At 42.7% G+C, this 18,847-nt stretch overlaps 1 protein-coding gene across 1 annotated transcript; it reads right to left on the reverse strand.

The window, feature by feature from the left end:
• Window positions 1-867: 867 nt before the first annotated feature.
• On the reverse strand, window positions 868-14,080 carry LOC131232569 (uncharacterized). The gene is made up of 3 exons (XM_058228881.1): window positions 13,844-14,080; window positions 10,543-10,675; window positions 868-1,909 (listed from the first exon to the last, which is right to left on the reverse strand). Exons 1-3 carry the CDS (start codon window positions 14,063-14,065, stop codon window positions 1,416-1,418), a joined length of 849 nt encoding a protein of 282 aa, XP_058084864.1. The 5' UTR covers window positions 14,066-14,080; the 3' UTR covers window positions 868-1,415.
• Window positions 14,081-18,847: the final 4,767 nt, after the last annotated feature.

Consider the following 18,847-nt stretch of genomic DNA (forward strand, 5'->3'; position numbering starts at 1 on the left):
TTTTTAAAAGAAATTTTTTATGGGTGAAACTGCATTGTACAACTCTTAAGCATAGGTCTTATAGTTGATTTGGAAAAAATGAGTCCAAATTCTCTGTTTGCCAGGAACAACGATTTCCTGTTTTCATGCGCTGTGACTGGTCCAAATCATCCGTGTGATGACGTGGCCAATCACATTACACATAATACAAAATTTATGTTCCTGGCAAACAGAAGATCCAGATTTGTTAAAAATAAGTCTTCAACAATGGGATAAAAATAATCATTGCAAATTATTATCTTTTTTCTATATTTCCATGTACCTAAGCATACCCTAAGGAGCATTTCAGTCATTTCAACTGTCTAAAATGACCGTCAGATCTAACCAACGAGATTTTCTTCTCAAGCTCAGCCAAAAAAAAAAAAAAAAAAAGGGAAAAAGAAATAATTTCTGTTACAATACGTAGTGAATATTCTCCTCATAAATCCGGCTACTCTTTGCCACGAAAAGAAAACTTCTGTTTTCATGCGTCGTTATTGATCCAGGAGTGATGACATTGTGGGCACTTACACACGGCAAGCAGAGGATCCAGACTTTCTCCTCCTCATGCACTGTTTGCTTTTGTAAGGCTATGCGAGATCCACACCATGGATTTTAGTAGCCTGGGTAGCCGATGGAGGCCTAAAATCTCTCTCTTCCATACAAATCAACGGTCATCAGAAGTGCAATGAAGGTCGAAACATGATTCGATGAATGGCCGTTTTCTACCGTCGTGCCAACAGCGGATCATCATTAGATGGGTCTGGATCACGGAGCCACGGACACATGGACCCTATTCATGTTGGAAGCGGATTCGGTAGTGAGTAACTCACTACGCTTAGCGCGTAGTGGGTAAACTCTGTGAGGTCCACCATGATTTATGCATTTTATCCGCTCCGTCCATCCATTTTCCTAGATGATTTTAGGGTTTGAACCCAAAAATGAAGTATATTAAATGTTTAAATGGGCCACACCACAGGAAAGAGTTGACTCGAATTTCCACCGTTGAAAATTTCTTAGGGGCCACAGAAGTTTTGGATCAAGCTTATATTTGTTTTTTCCTTTCATCTAGGTATGTATGATCTTATGAACAAGTTGGATGAAAAATAAACATCACTGTGGGGCCTAGCAAGGTTTCAACGGTGGAAATCATTATCCCCACTGTTTCCTGTGGTATGATCCAGTTGATCTTTGGATATGCTTCAATTTTGGGTTCAACCCCTTAAATTAGATGGAAAAACGGATGGACGGTGTAGATAGACCACATACATTTAAGATGGGCCCAACTGAGTTTTTATAGTACGATAAGAGCGTACTGAGTAACTCAGTACGCAATCCGATTTCATTCACGTTCTTGATGCATCAGGGCCCTTCAGTCCCTCCTCCCACCAATCTCCTCAGGGGGAAAGGAGATCGAGCAACAGCTCGTCCAGCAACGAACGAAAGACGTGAGTCTCCACCTCCACCGCCACCTCCTTTTCTTCCGTCCCAAACTCCCTCCATCTCCCGCTCTCCTCCATTCCTTTAACGTACGCCACCTTGTTATCTTCCACCCCCAATCCCCTCCCTCCTTCCAAATTCATCCAATGGCCCGCCGTTCGCAACAGCTCCTCTTCCTCTTTCACACGCATGCTTCTCTTCGTTTTGGACTCTACCAATCCCTCTCTGAAGAAATCCAACATTAGTCGATCGACGCCTGTCCCTTTTTTCACCTCTCCATGTCTCGCTTTGAGAATCTTAAGCAAGTCATAAGCTTTGTCTGTTGCCTTCATGTCTTCATCTTCTTCTTCTTCCAGTTCGGTCTGATATATCTGTTTATCAAGGTTGATGGGCCCCAGCTGAGAGATGATCCCAAACCGTCCAAGTTTATGATGAATTTTCTTCTTGGTCCCTGTAATAAAACCAAAACATCAAGAGAGAATCTCAGTGTTCCTTGATAGTAGCTGATTATTGGACAAATAGGCCACTGAACACAGATCTTTTGTAACCCACACTATGGACGGTTTTGATCTCTCTCTCTCTCTCTCTCTCTCTCTCTCTCTCTCTCTCTCTCTCTCTCTCTCTCTCTCTCTCTCTCTGATTAGCATAATCTGAGTAGATTAGTATAGCCTTACCTTAGTACACACAGCTGCACCTGTATCTAAATGACAGTTAACCACTAGCTTTGAAGTTGTTGTTGGTCATCCATGTTACACATGCGATATATGAATTCCAATTAGACCGTCTAGATCACAGGGTCCATTGTGGATGGATCTTGGTCAAAATATCACACTGAAGAACCAATCCTAACCGTCCAGTTGATGACCAACAAATGGATTGCTAAAAATAACATGGTCAACCTCCAAAATCAACCAGTGGAATCAGATCATTAAGATCGTTTGCTCACCGTGACTTTCTAGCTATGCTCTATCAAGGCCCATGATCTGTACGGTAGATTGGATTGCTGTAGATATGCGTCACATGTACAGCTGATGAGATACCATAACTTTAAAACTGGTGGTGAATGATCCCAGATGCCTAAGAAACTCTTTCTTATGGATAGTTTTCCGTGCAAACGAATCCCGAAGAATTTCCGAATTCCGTGCAATGCACGTAGGCGCGTGGGAGTCCTGACTCCACACGAATGCCCCAGGTGCCGATACGGCACATATGCGACACCATAGCTTTCCATCAGATGGGACATTGTTTAGATCAAAAGTGACAATTTCACTTCTCAGGTGGGCCACACCGTAGAAAAGAAATGAAAATTACATCTAGAAAATAACTGCATACCCCGGTTTATTTTGTACATCTACCTGAGGACTAGGTCAGGAATCATGTGCAAGTATACAACATCTGTTTTATCCAGCTCAAGAAATAACCGAGCTCTGTAGGGATGTCAAATCCACTGTCCATCGATCAGGTGAGAAAACTTATCTTCACCATAGATAATACAAAATATCAGTCTAATAAATAACTTAGCTGGGCCACACCAATGCGAACCATATAAAATTGTGCCTAGAACCTCTTAAGTTCACACTTTCTGGGCCCATCTGAGTTTTGGATAGGAAGATATATATTATGCCTTCATCCTGGTGGCCCTACAGACAAACCTATGGTTGGCGCCATATTCCCATTTCCCCCCGAGATGTGGCCTGCATAAGTTGTATTTTTTTTTTTTGTTGATTTTTGTCTACATGGCCTAAAATTGAGGAGCACACCTGATGGACGGAATGGATGGCACACAGACAACAACCACAGAGCTTGGATGACCACACCAGATGGAGGGAATGGATGTCACACAGATAACAGCCACAGGAGCTGGGGGTTCCGTTAGTAAATCTAATCTAACTTTGTGCTGTTGTTGTTGCTGCTTTACCAGCAGGGCGTCTTACGAGAATCGAACCCTGGGTAATGTGTACACACTACACAGTCTCTGACAGTTCAACCATCGAGCGGTGGACCTGTACCGTAGTTGTTTAACTTGTACTGCTACAGCAACTGTTTAATGAAGTCTGGTACAATATGTTCGGACGCAATATTGGGGTCAAATACTGCTGGACTTTGGCTGTTGGATGATCTACGTTCAAACCTTGGAACATCCATAGTCTCGATCTTTAGCCGTTATTTTGTGGGTCATTAATATCGAAGGTCTCCTTTGTATTTGTGAGTTATTGATTGAAATCTCAAAATCTTCCAGTCTCAAATATTTTTAAGTTAGCCACATGAGCTGTAGCGCAACTTGGGTCAGACCTGAGAACTAACATATGGGTGAGACGTAACTATAAGGCCTACCTTGATGTATACATGGTATTTCCACCCAGTCAATTTGTGTATTTGAGACAACCCAAAGGGGTTGAATATATAGAGATTACAGCATCTATACAAGGAAGGAAATAAAATCAGAATCATCTACCTATGGGAAAACCAACTATATAAGGTATGCTAGCTATACAAGGTATGTTGCAGCCTGTCTAACATCCCCCCTCAAACTAATGCGGGTCATCGACAAGTAATAGTTTGCCAACGAGAAATGAGTGACGTGCAGAAGTTAGGGACTTGGTAAAAATGTCTGCAATTTGATCATGGGATGCAACATGTGGTAGAGAAATGAGCCCAGACTGAAATTTCTCACGGATAAAGTGACAGTCAACTTCAATATGCTTCGTCCGTTCATGAAAAACCGGGTTAGAGGCAATCTGAATGGCACTGAGATTATCAACATGGAGTGGAGTAGGATTCTGCACAGGAATGCCCAAGTCGGAAAGAAGTCCACGTAACCAAACAAGCTCACTACACGCAGCAGACATCGCTCGATACTCGGCTTCTGTGCTTGATTTGGAAACAGTGGTCTGCTTCTTAAACTTCCAAGAGATGAGAGAAGTGCCGAGAAAAACACAGTAACCAGTGGTAGATCTTCGTGTGAGAGCGCAACCAGCCCAATTAGCATCTGAATAAGTACGAAGGTTCGCCGTGGAGGAGAAGAACAGTGATTGACCTAGAGTTCCATGTAGGTACCGTATGATGCATAAGACTGTAGTCATATGAAGAGTCCGAGGAGCAGAAACAAACTGATTGACGACTTAGACAGCATAAGCAATATCAGGGCGAGTCATAGTTAAGTAAACCAAACTTCAAACCAAATGGTGGTATAAGTCAAGCTGTGTAAGTAGATCACCATCGTCGCGGCCATAATGAATGTTAAGTTCTAAGGGAGTCTGAACTATTTTCTGATCTGTCAATGATGCCAAAGCGAGAAGATCCTTGGCATATTTACGCTGGCTGACTAGGATCTCACGTTTAGAACGTGAAATTTCAAGCCCAAGAAAGTATGTGAGATGGCCGAGGTCTTTCATCTTGAAGGAGGATTGCAGAACTTCCTTTAAAGCCGAGATGCCAGTAGCATCACTACCAGTCAGTAGGAGGTCGTCAACATAGACCAGAACAATGACAATTCCGTGAGCAGTGATGCGCAAAAATAAGGATGGGTCATGACCACTTTGAGTAAAGCCAGCACCCGTAACAACATCGTGAAAGCGTTGGAACCATGCCCGAGGTGCCTGTTTGAGGCCGTACAAGGCTTTCTTTAGGCGACATACTTTATTGTCAGGGATTAAGGAGCCAGGAGGAGGTTTCAAATACACGGTTTCTTGAAGATCTCCATGAAGAAAGGCATTTTTCACATCCATCTGAGCGAGTGGCCATGAGCGAATAGAAGATATAGCCAGAAGAGTACGAACAGTTTTCATTTTGGCCACGGGAGCGAAAGTCTCATCATAATCAATTCCGTATTCCTGTTTGTATCCCTGAGCGACAAGTCGAGCCTTGTATCGATCCAATGATCCATCAGACTTGAGTTTGACCGAATAAATCCATTTGCTACCAATTAGCTGTTGGTCAGCAGGTCGAGTGACAATGTCCCACGTATGATTATCTTCCAATGCTGCAAGTTCTTCTGCCATAGCCTTCTTCCAACAATCATGAGTGGTTCCGAGAGTATGAAGTAGGAATAGAAACGGATCCAGAGTAGCATTCATGGCGGACATAGAGCATATCAACCGATCAGCGCTCAATGTTCACGAGCGAACGACGGATCGATGAAAGTTCGGGATCAACAGGTACAGTAGGTTCGGGTTGAGTAATAGGTGGTGGATCTGTACGTGGTCGACGTGAGTAAACCTGCAACAGACAAGGGAGAGTACTTGAGGCAAACGGAATTTCTGAAAAGGCAGTTAGACCAGAAGAGTTTGGAGTGTGCGGAGGAGGAAGAGATAAATGAAAAGCAATGTGTTCAAGAAAAACAACATGTCGTGAAATTCGAACACGACGAGAAACCGGATCATAACATCGAAAACCCTTCTGAGTTTCTCCAAATCCCAAGTACATACATTTGACTGATTTTAGAGATAGTTTGTTATATTCACGTGAAGCTAGGTGAATATAACAGATACAACCAAAAACACGAAATGTGGAATATACATGAGGTAAGCCGGTGAGAATAGAGTAAGGAGATTTACTGTTCAGAACTTTGGTTGGCATCCGGTTAATCAAGTAGACGGAATGTAACATTGCTTCCGCCCAGAAAGAACGAGGAACACTCATAGCATTAAGGTATTGGCGGTTTCAACAATATGACGATTTTTCTGTTCAGCCACCCCATTCATTGTGGAGTATCAGAACATGTGGTTTGATGAATAATTCCATGCCCTTGAAGAAATGTACGAAAATCGGTTGAGAGATATTCCTCCCCGAGTCGGAGCGGAGAGTTTGAATTGAAACCCGAAATTGAGTCTTCACCATACAGTGAAATAACTTGAATTTTTAAAACTGTGACTTCGATTGCAGAAAGTAAATCCAAGTGTAACGTGTGAAATCATCAATGAATATAACATAGTATCGTAACCCAGAGAGAGACATAATTGGTAATGGACCCTAAACATCTGTATGCCCAAGTTCAAACATAGAAGATGATTTTGTAATACTTAGAGAAAAGGGAATACACTTACTTTTTGAAAGACAACATGAAGAACAAGAATAATTCAAATCATTTTTATTAAGAGAAATGTTCCCTATCATGCCAGAAGAAATTAACTGAAGTAACCGATCGGAATGTAGATGACCCAGGCGAAAGTGCCACAGTTTTCACAATTTATTTGCTAAACAAATATCTGATGAAGATAGAGAAAAGAAACAATGAGCCGGAGTGATAGATGGATCAAAGTCTAGCACGTACAGACGACCATGCCGCCTACCCATCCCAAGTACCTTCCCTTTTGCCAAATCCTCCACAAAACAACAGTTGGGAAGAAATATGACTAAGCGGTTATTGGATGTGAGTTGACCAACTGAAATTAAATTGGAGAAGAGGTTAGGGACATGAAACACATCACGAAGGGTGAACTAGCGATGAGCAGAAGGAGAGAAAGTCAATGATCCAACGGACTGAATAAGTAGTCTAGTGTCATCCGCAGTAGAAATAGCCTGATTGTCGGTGTAGGGACGAATATCACGAAGATGGGATATAACACCGGTCATATGATTAGAAGCACCCGAATCGAAGAACCATGTAGAAGATGGAGATATACCTGACATACCGGCCACAGAAAGGGCCTGAACGATTTACTGGAGCATCGCATGAGTCAATGGAGATGAAAGACCTTTAGCAGAAACAGTAGATGAATCAGTAACAATCGGCTCGGAAGAAATAGTGGTAGCCATAGCAGAAAGAGCACGACCACGACCACGACCACCATGTCCACGGACGGAAGAAGATGCATGTGCACGTGTACGGCGTCTTGAATACCATGACCGATTAAACCGATAATAAGCGCACCATTCTTTGCATTGAGCGACAACATGACCCACCTTGTTGCAGTCACGACAGGTTAAAGAAGAGGAGCCACGTGTTGGTGCAGTGGTGGACACAACAAGCACCATATCAAATGATCCCGGAGTCGAGGAAAGAAGTGATAGAACTTTCAGTCGTTGTTCCTCAGCCAATAGGTCATTAATAACTGAATTCAACGAAGGAGTAGGGCTACGGTTCAAGAGAGCAGCTCGACAATGCTCGAATTCCGGACGCAGTTTCATAAGAAATTAGCAAACTTGCGCACTTTCGCGCATAGTTTGGAAAATCCTAAAGTCATTAGGAAATATTGGATCCATCATGGCCATCTCAGTCCAAATTGTGACAATTTTAGAATAAAATGATTGAATACTGTCATCCCCCTGAGTAAGATTTACGAGATCCTGTTCCAGACGATATGACCGGGCCGCATTACTTTGTTGATAAATTGTCTGAAGATGGTCCCACATTGCCTTAGCCGTGCGATGAGGTGTGAGGCCAACAGCAATGGATCGATCGACCGAATCGAGAATCCAGGTAATAATCCGTCCATTATTCATTTTCCAATCAGCCAATTTATCGGCATCCGTGGAAGTAGGAATAGTAACAGATTCATCAATTAGTCCCCACAAACCACGACCCTTCAGGAAGTTCTGAAAATGGATGGCCCATAGTGAATAGTTGGTACCATCAAAACTACACCTTGGGGCCTCTGTACGTGATGAGTTCTTGTCCATTGAGCGGAATTAATATAAAGCACGCAAAGAGTTGCAGCAGAAGAATGTTTTAGGTGTACCGTACAGCAGGAGATATCCAACGCGTAGCAGTATCTGGATCTTGGCTGAACAGCTCTGGACAAGCAACAGATCTGGATGAGCAGAGGTTGCTGGAACAGATCTGGATGAGCAACAGATCTGGATGAGCAGAGGAGCAACAGATCTGGATGAGCAGAGGAGCAACAGATCTGGACGAGCAGAGGTTGCTGGAACTCGAAGAGAACGAGTGACCGGGCGACGCTGGACGATCAGAGGGGCGACGCTGGACGAGCAGAGGTGGTCGAACGGGTGGTCGGACGGGCAGGGGTGGTCGGATCTTCAATAAGGGACGGTCGGACGACGCAGGGGTGGTCGGATCTTCAACAGGGGACGGTCGGACCCGCAGGGGTGGTCGGATCTTCAACAGGGGACGGTCGGACGACGCAGGGGTGGTCAAATCTTCAACAGGGGACGCGGGACGAGCAGCAGATGGCGCTGGACGAGCAGAGGGATGATCGGACGACGCAGCAGGGGTGGCCGGACGATGCAGGGGTGGTCGGATCTGACAGGTGATGCTGGATTTGGATCAGTGAGGCTCTGATACCATGTAAATCTTCCAGTCTCAAATATTTTTAAGTTAGCCACATGAGCTGTAGCGCAACTTGGGTCAGACCTGAGAACTAACATATGGGTGAGACGTAACTATAAGGCCTACCTTGATGTATACATGGTATTTCCACCCAGTCAATTTGTTTTTCCAGCTTATTTTAGACATGGTCTAAAAAATGAAGTTGATACAAATTTCAGGTAAACCATACCATAGGAAACAATAGTCATTGGACTTTCACCATTAAAAGTTTCATGAGCATCCAGTGTAATGTTTATTGACTATTCATCCTAATGATAAGGTCATACAAATATAGATGAAAGTAAAAAATAAATATTAGCTTGATCTATAACTTTTGTGGCCTATAAATTTTTTTCAATGCTTACCAACCATTGTTTCATGTGGTGCAGTCCACTTGAAATCTTTATCTACTCCATTTTGGAACAATGTCCTAAAATAAGCTTAAAAAAAGAGATGAATAGCATGGATATACAATTCGTATATCGAGCTAAGCCCTCACACGGTCAGGGTATCACCATGTCAGTGTACTAGGATCTTACCCAGATGCAGTCCATGAGCTGGGCTAACAGAATCACCAACCATAATCCAAGATCCAATAGCTGTATTTCAACAGAACACATCCAAGCTTGTTGTAGCAAACATTATACCCGATTCCTTGTAACCCTAGAACAGAAATATTCCCATGCCTGGGGCTGTGTGGGGCCCACAGGGATGTACGTCACAAATCCACTCCGTCCACCTGATTTGAAAGATACATGAATCTTAAAATCAGGCAGATCCAAAACTTATGTGGGCCATGACACACACAACATTGGGTTTAAACACCTAGGGGTGACTGAAGTTTTTTATCAGGATGATATTTGTGCCTACAGTTTATAGGGTAATAAACCTCTGAACAGTTTGGATGGCATAGAAACATCATGGTCAGCTCATGAAAGGTTTCAACGGTGAAGATTTCCATTCCCACTGTTTCATTTGGTGGGGCTCACTGGAGTTTTGCATCTGCCTGATTTTTCGATCCTCATGCTATTGTGGTCTTTCAAAACAGATGGACGGAGTTGATTTGTCACGGACATCCATGGGTTCCACACAGCCCCGTGCGCGAGTTATCTTTGTCCCACAAGCAATCCGCTTCCATTATTTACACCCGTACGTAGCATTTACGTTCGCGCACCCGTTTTCTACGTTCGGAGTTTAAACAGTACGTTCGTACGATTTCAATCCCAGATATGGAAATAAATGATGCATGCCAACAAGCTGGCCTGCTGTTTGTAATCTTGTCTTACTTCACTCATCATTGGCTTCTCTTTAGTACACTTCGAGAAACATGCATGAATCTTAACCAGTCATCAGGTAGGCCATGCGTTGGATGGGCCATTCTCTACTGCCCTTTTCTTCCTAATTAAACAAACCTCTAATCCAACTATCAGGATTCTCCAATCAAGGTTTTCAGACATGGCCCATCCAAAATACGGCCTACCTTACCATAGGTCTCGATTTGGTGCGTGTTTATCACATATAAGTAAAAGAAAAGTCGCAAAAATTATATGTTTTCGTCAGTGCAAATAAATGAGGTTGGTGTAAATTTAAATTGAACTTGAGGAAACATTAATACTCTGGCAGAGTTTGATGGCCGATGCGCTCTCAGTACCCACGAACTCATAAACTGTACTTGTGTGGATCCGGGTACCAAGCTAAAATAATGGACGGTTAAAATGAAAAATATGGTCCATCATACTCTGACAGAGTATGAAATAACTCTCAAGTTGGAGTTACATGCACTACGATCATTGAAACAGCAGTGGACAGGAGCATACTCTTAGTGTTTGGCAGGTTCGAAGATGGCGATTCTTCGTCTTCATATGGATGAAGATCCAGCACGGAAACAGGACTTAACTGGTCCTTCTCCTCGTACGAGCCTGCTCCCCCTCTTTTATCCGCTTCCTCCACCTGTTTTTTTTTTCAAACGAACATTGTAAAGAAAAACTCTTTGCGCCGTGAGACTCACGTGTGCCGTGTGCGCGAGATCCAAGCCGTTCATCATACGGGCCCATTGTGTTTTCTCTCTTGCCCAGGAATTTCTTATGAGGACCACACGTGTACGATATTAATGAACGGTTTAAAAAATGGCCAGCGGTCAAGGTTCATTGAATACAAGTGGCCCAAGCGGTTGGTGTATCGGCCTGTTTGGTAAGATGTCAGTATACACATTGCTGGGCCCGCCTCATGAATGGTTAGACCTGTCACATGTGGCATTAATCAATGCGTTTGCCTATAGGCGTGCCGTTAGAATCCCTCATTAATGCCCTCAAGTGCCCCGACAAACGGCCAACGTGGCATTTTTGTGACAGATCAATCCATGCATGAGATGGACCACACTTTTAGATGATCAAATCCAAGACTCAAGCACTTCTACTCATCAGGTGTGCAACAGATGTCAACGAAAATAGTAAACAGTGGGTGCTCTTAAGAAAACGACAAAGCACAAGCGTATATGCATGTTTGGGACAACACATGAAATACAGTGGGATGATTTTGTGCAAATCATCTATACAAATGTAGCTAGTTGATGAACGGCTCAGATTTCGTAAACAAGTACAAAGATGGCACGTGTGGTCGCGTGCAGATTCGCAGCCCACCCGACAAATGCAACTAACCGAATACAGCGGAACCAACCAGTTCAGCGATTCGGCATTATTTTATTTTCATATAAACACTTACTTTTAAAATACTGCAAAAGCCCCCCTCACATATGCGTAACCCTCGGATTACTTTTTTCTAACAGAAATTGCGACTCCATTTACAGAAGACGTTGAAAAATATGAAAATGCCCCCGTGCGATAGAGGGCTTCGAATCTCAACCATTGAACCATGCTAACAACTAAGAGTAAATCCTAAGCGTTCAACGATATTCTTTTACTATATTTTAAATCATTTTCAATAAGATTTAACCTAGCTGGCCGCTGTTACAAAGTTCAAATATCTTAATCTTAGGTGAGTTGAACTCTCTCAGCTTTAAAAAAAGCCATCGGATCCCAAAGCTAGGTTTCCATTGAAATTATCATGATTTCCACGATTTACGAGAGATAAGAGTCGGTTGGTGTGGAAAAGGATGGGCAAATCAGACCTTTTTCCTTCACTCTTTACTATAGTTAAATCCTGGAAAACATCCTGGGCAAATTAGAATTTGTAATCTAGGAAGCGGATTGGGTAGTGTTGCTTAGTAAGCTCTGAGGGGCCCACCATAGATGTATGTGTCTTATCCACGCCGTACATCTATTTTTACATATCATTTTAGGCATGATCCCAAACTTAAATAATGTCCAAAGCTCAAATGGACCACACCATAGGAAACAACATGAATAATGATGTCTACCGTTGAAACCATCCTCGGACCCACATTGATGTTTATTTGTTATCCAACCTGTTCATAAGGTCACAAGGATATGGATGAAGGGAAAACACAAATATCAGCTTGATCCAAAACTTCCGTGGCCCCTGAGAAGTTTTCAACGGAAGGCATTCAATTCACATTGTTTCCTTTGGTCTGTCCACTTGAGCTTTGGATATGCTTCAATTTTGGGATCATGCAACTAAAATGATCTGCTACACCCTTTGGACGGCCTGGATAAAAGATATAAATCACGATGGGTCCCACAGAGTTTACTCGGTACGCAATCGGCTTCCTTTAATCAACGATAGAAAAAAGGTACAGGTCTTTCGCAAATATGCATACATGAGCGGTTCTAGCAGTATAAAGAAAAGGAAGGGGTTTATATACTAGTAACCCTAACCTTTTGCTTTCACGAGATAACTTTGATACCGGCACTGAACTTATTCATACATGTGCACTCGGAGATTTCCCACGCAGCACACGTGCAACTCATATTTAACCATCAAAATCAGGGGCATCATTGGAGGTACGTCGTATATTAATTAAGGCCAGGCCTCTCATCAGCTCTGTTATCCGTCTTTCTCTTTAACCGTCCATACTACACGCCACTGAAAAAAAAATAGATACTCTCCTTCACTTCACTTTTCTTGGGGCCCTCGGATTGCGTACTGAGTAACTCAGTACCCTTAGCGTACTGAGTAAACTGTGTGGGTCCACTGTTATTTATTTATTTTATCCACTCTATTAATCCATGTTAACAGATAATTTTATGACTATATCCAAAAAATGAAGCTCATCAGCTCTGTTATCCGTCTTTCTCTTTAACCGTCCATTTCTAATAGATTCCATTCACTGATGTAAACAGCCCGCTTTTAGGGCCGGCGCTGTAACCAAATGTCCTAATGAAAGCCCATATCTCTCACGGAAGCGGATTGCGTACTGAGTAACTCAGTACCCTTAGCGTACTGAGTAAACTGTGTGGGATCCACTGTTATTTATTTATTTTATCTACTCCGTTAATCCATGTTAACAGGTAATTTTATTGCTTGATACCAAAAGTGAAGCAAATTAAAATCTCAAGAGAAAGAGTTTGATTGAACCTCTACCATTGAAAAGTTTTTGGAGGCCAAAGAAGTTCTGGATCAAGCTAATGTTTGTGTTTTCTCTTCATCCATGTCTTTGTGATCTTATGAACAGGTTGGATGACAAATAAAAATTATTTTAGACCATAGGAAGGTTTCAACGGTGGATATCATTATTCCACACTGTTTCCTGTGTAATGGTCCACTTGAGCTTTGGATTTACTTCGATTTTGGGATCGACCCCTAAAATTATCAGTGAAACTGGATGGATGGTGTGGATAAACTACATAAATTCACAGTGGGCCCAACTGAGTTTACTCAGAACGATAAAAGCGTACTGAGTAACTCAGTACGCAATCCGATTTCATCTCTCACATGTGTACCATATCGAAATAGGCACTTATCATACATGCATATGGGAAAGCTTTTGGTGGTCCTGGGCGCGTCATCAGATACTCCACTAAACTTGGGCACTACAGCATGATCAGAGCCGTTCGTTCTATCTCGCCCACGATGGTATTTTCTTTATAAACCGTCCATGGTAGATCGCACTATGTACGGTCTACCATGGCGGACTACAATTTTAGGTGATCCCATACACCAAACGAATGTGAAAATAAATGAAGCATTAAAGAAACGCACCTTTGGTCCCCTGCGGCATGTAGCTGTCTCCATGGAATCGTCACCGACACCTCTCTTTCTGCTGCTCCTCTGAATGTCCTTTTTACCATCAAGCCCTTCGTTTTCACCCGAATACTCCGAACTGCCACTCCACGACTGCACGGAGTCGGACGCACAGTCACTCTCCAGCCATCCGCTGCTACTGCTGCTTCTCGCACTTCCCATGCCAGAAGAGAAATCCATCGTTCTCTTCCTATTCTTCTCGTTTTCTTCATCTCCAAACGGCTTCAATCTTATCATATCCCTAACCCTAACCCTAATGCTCCGTTCCGTACTGACCTCCTCCCTCTGCTTCTTCTTCCAGAAGCTTCTTCTCAGCCTCTGGGAAAGGCTTCTCCCCAAAATCCCCTGCTTAGGCACGGACGGTGGGGATTTAGCGGAGTAAAACGGAAGATGCTTAACGGCATTGATCACCGTTTCTGACGCCCTCCGTAAGGCAGAGGACGTAGTCGATCGGCTCCTATACAGTCTTCTTTCATTAGTTGAATCTCCACCTCTGAGATCGATTTCCAGAAGATTTCTAACGGTAGTACGGGATCGTCTCGGGAAGGAAATGAATCCATTAGAAGATGAGGAATGCAGGAGGAAATCTTTAAGCATTAGAGGTCTCTGGAATCTTCTCGATTCCGATTCGGATCCGAAAGGAGATGAAATTAAAGCCATGGATATAAGAATCAAAATCTCAAGACGGATCTAGAAAAAACAACCTAATTGCATCAGTAAAAGAAGGAACTGAGCAGAAAACCTTGAATTTCGAACGGTTCTTCCGCCTGTTGAGAGGAAGCTGAGAAGAAAATTTCCATTGTTTCAGATGCTTTCAGCAGATCTAGCGCATCAGAAGCAGAGGAGTAAAGGAAAATAGGGATGGGGCGGATCTTGATAAAGAGAAGGAGAAAAGAGAAGCTGGGAAGGTTACGAAGGTAAAAGAGGAGTGAAGTGAGAATTTAGAGAGAGAGAGGGAAAAGAGATGGAAACGGTGAAAAGGAAGGAGTGAAGTAGCTTCTGAGGTGAAGATCTCCAGACCGAAGGAAATGGAAAGCCATGGGAGAAACCTGACTGGTGTGTAGTTTTTTGTTTTTTGAATATTTCACAAGGGGTTTTTAATTCGGAAATGCTACGTCGGAATTCGTATGGGAGATTTTGTTTTCTGGACCGTCGCTGCGTCAATCTGTCGCGGGAAATGGTTGACTGTTTTGAAAGAGAGAGACTGAGCCTGAGAAGTAAAAATTCGAGAAGTGATGGCTACTCGCGAATCCCACACGCCTTATTAGTGGGCCGCGCTGAATTTAACGTGCCTAAAACTTAGGTTTTGTGGTTTCCAGGTGAGGGAGATGTGTATGATCCCATCATCACAATCAAGTGATCATCCTGACCATTGATTTATGGTGGGCCGTTTGAATATCTTCTTTTTAACATTATTTCAGCGTTAACGGTGGCCCGCATGGCATAGAATACAGATCATGAGCGGTTCTGATGGTAAGACCATCTCAGCATGTGGGTCCTAACTGGACGACACATGTTTGAATCAAGTTGAAATTTCTGCTTTCCGTTCATGTATGTATGTGTGAAATTGTGAGTAAGTTGAATGATAATAAGTATCACATTGGCCCTAGGAAGGTTTCAACGGTGGATGTCATTATCCCCAACTGTTTCTTGTGCTGTGGTCCACTTGAGCCTCGGATATGCTTCGATTTTGGTCTCATGTATTAAAATAAGCTGATGAAACAGATGAATGGCATGGATTTGACACATACATCACAGTGGGCCTCATAGAGTTTACTTAGAAGGCTATAGTACTGAGTTACTCAGTACGCAATCCCTGTCGGAACCGGCTTGTATTTTGAACCACAAACAGTGGCCCACATGATGGATAACCCGGAAGCTGGAACTTTACACGTGCGGAGAGTAGGATTCTCTCCGTAGCCATAAAAGTATACTTGCGGTTTTGAATTTGACCCAGTCCTTTGACTATGAGGATACTGACAAGTGAGCTGAGACGAGTTGCACTTTCTGCCACGTGCCTGCCACATGGTGCAGTTGGTACGTATGTGAAGTATTCACGCTACTGTTCAGATCAAACGGGCCCAGCGGTTAGGTTTATGGTGTAGAAAATCAGGGTAGCCAGACGATCACGTGGGCCAATTTTTCACGTAAATACGGACTGTTGATAAATTTCTCTTCTTTGCCACTATTTCGTATAAGTGGGTCCCACTTGATAATCAGATCTACCTGACTTTTGCACAATCCATTTAACTAATGGGGTTCATCGTATACGAGCGACTTTGATACTGCACACGTGCTCCAGGTGTCCACTGTGAACAGCGTGTGACGAAATGTCAACTCCCTCAGGTTAACGCGCTACACGATCCAAGGCTCGTGACAGTGCTCCTTGCTCGACAGCGATGCCTGGACAGAGCAGTTAACTTATTTGGACCGTCATTTAGCCCAAGCCGCCCCTCATCAGTGGCCACGGGCAAAAATCACACTGATAAGATGATCCTAACCATTCAATCAGTAGCCCATAAAATGAACAGTATACAAATTACTGAAAATTGTCTAATTAATGATTTGAGCTAATAGTGTGGAATCACTTTGATAAAAAAAAGAAAAAAAATCTTAACATTGATATATGCATGTGTACCATTCATGCCGTCCATTCATGTGTGCCCTTTACATATTGACACTTAGTTGTATACGCGTGCAAGTGACCAACATTAATGGTTAAGCTGGTCTTTTCATTGCAATTCCATGATCCACCTAACACAAGTTTTATTTAACACGGTGTTTTTACTCGAGGAAGAATCTGATACCAATACCATTATATTTTCAAACATACAATCATTGTGCAATAATAATATTAATTTTATCTAATGCAAATCTATACCACTAAACCCTTCGACCAAACAAGCCCTGAAAGGCCAGGTAGTGTAGTGCAGTATAAAAGAAGTAATCTGCTAAAGGTAGGTGCATACTAACTTAGCATGCAACCCCATTCTTCGCATCAATGTGTCACTTCTGTAGTACATCCAAGCCATGCGAAAGATGGGCCTACAATGGAGATCACTGAGCTCAAAAAATACAGTTCGGTTAACTAAGGTGTGCCATAATAGTAATGGCGTAATATTTACAATACTTACCCCCCTCTCTCTCTTTTTGAAAAAATAAACTGTATCAGCCTCATTAATATTAATCTATTACAATTGTTACTAAGGCTGTTACGAATAGTGGTGGTCCAATGAGAGTCTTCTCTTTTTGCACGTACCATTACAACCATTAATTAATATGACTCCATAGGGTGCAAAGGTTGGTGTAATAAGAGATAGGGCTGGCTTCATAATGATTGTTGCAGCACGCTACCATCAAAGTAACTGCACAAATTAAAGTCTAATTTATAATAAATTTGTGGCCAACCCAATAAGAGGAACAGCCTGATTTTTGAGACACCTATTATTTAGGTGGGCCACAACCTTTGAATATGTGGTTGTCCTACCCATATGAGGCATTAGTTAGAAAAATCGGGGTGCATGATAAGCTAGAATAAACTTACTATTGGCCATTGGTTCTCTCTTCCGCGGCATACAGCTGCTGTAGGCATAAAAGGGCAAGGAATTGATTCTGTTCTGGGTCGTTCTTGCCAACTTAACGAGTAGGACAACCATGGTCCGCTTGTCCTTCGCAAATAAGAAAAACCATTGAATATGAAGAAATCAGTTGTCCTTTTTACAATTGCAATTTGGTTTCTATCAATCCAAACAATAAATTGTAGATTGTTAGGGGAATATTTATCATTGAAAATGAAAAAATGTTGGTACATTGTAATAGCCTGAAGAAGAGATGAATGAAGCTATTTTCCTTGAAAAAGAGTTTGGGCGGTGAAATTTGGTCACCAATCCATGCATGCTAACGCATCATCATATCAGTTCATCATGTAGGCTAAACTGGTTGGAGAAATCTGTACCGGACGTGGAGTTTCCCACTAGTACTAGTATTCATAGCTAGTGGACCCTTGACGCTGTAAAATCCTCAGTGCAGTAACTCTCTGAGTCGTCCAAAAGAAAACGAAATGCCTACCTGATGTTTATTTTCTCAGGAATTCTCGACCCTCCAAATTCTTGATTGGATAGTGGTCCTCTGTCCACTGCTGTGGATTTAAATTAAAATCTCCTGGCCAAAATGCTCTGGTAGTACGGTGGCGGGGCCTCCTAGAACCTAGCAAGGGAATTAATCTCATAACGTATGGACACTACATGCATGTATGGTAGAGGTCAAGGTAGACCATTTGATAGTGTCCATATACATTTATTTCGGATGTCTGTAATCAATCTGGCACTGCTAACTAATCTAGTAATCCGGTGGAGTTCCTTTTCATGCCGTACATGTGTTCTTTTACGAGATTTATTCCTTTTTTTAAAAATGGTCATGATACATTGAGGGCCTATACATGTGAGAGGGTGGAAAGTCCCATTGGATCAACCATTGTCAGCCATGCAGGCTACACGCCACATAGGGTATGCTGTAAACATGCCATGGACCAAAAATAAGATGTGTGGGTCATACATTAACTACGGGTACCTTATGAACAAAGCGAATTAGGTGCAGTCCTGCCCCTCACCCAACATGGTGCGGCCCTAACCGTGGGGCCCACCTTGATGTATTTATTGTATATCCAAGCCGTCCCTCCATTTTTCCAGTTCATTTTAAGGCATGGGCCAAAAAGTGAAGCAGATTCAAATCTAAGGTGGGTCATACCACAAGAAAAGGTGGTGATTGAACGCCCACCACTAAAAACTTCCTAGCGCCCACCATAATGCTTACTTTCCATCCAACCTATTGGTAAGGCCACTGAGACAAGCATCTTGTGGCCCACAAGGAGTTTTTAACGGTAAATCACCACTTTTCCTATAGTATGATCTACCTAATATTTGGATTTGTTTCATTTTTGGGCTCATGTGCCCTAAACGAAGT

This window comes from Magnolia sinica, chromosome 18 (assembly GCF_029962835.1).
Source record: "Magnolia sinica isolate HGM2019 chromosome 18, MsV1, whole genome shotgun sequence".
Taxonomy (NCBI): domain Eukaryota; kingdom Viridiplantae; phylum Streptophyta; class Magnoliopsida; order Magnoliales; family Magnoliaceae; genus Magnolia; species Magnolia sinica.

Bases quoted from the DNA above. Each gene is read 5' to 3' on its own strand.
- LOC131232569 (XM_058228881.1), bottom strand. From the start codon at position 14,065: ATGGATTTCTCTTCTGGCATGGGAAGTGCGAGAAGCAGCAGTAGCAGC. The intron at 10,676-13,843 runs GTGCGTTTCTTT...AAAAAAAAACAG, and splicing joins CATGCCGCAGGGGACCAAAG to GTGGAGGAAGCGGATAAAAG. The intron at 1,910-10,542 runs GTATGCTCCTGT...GTTTTATTACAG, and splicing joins GAACCTGCCAAACACTAAGA to GGACCAAGAAGAAAATTCAT.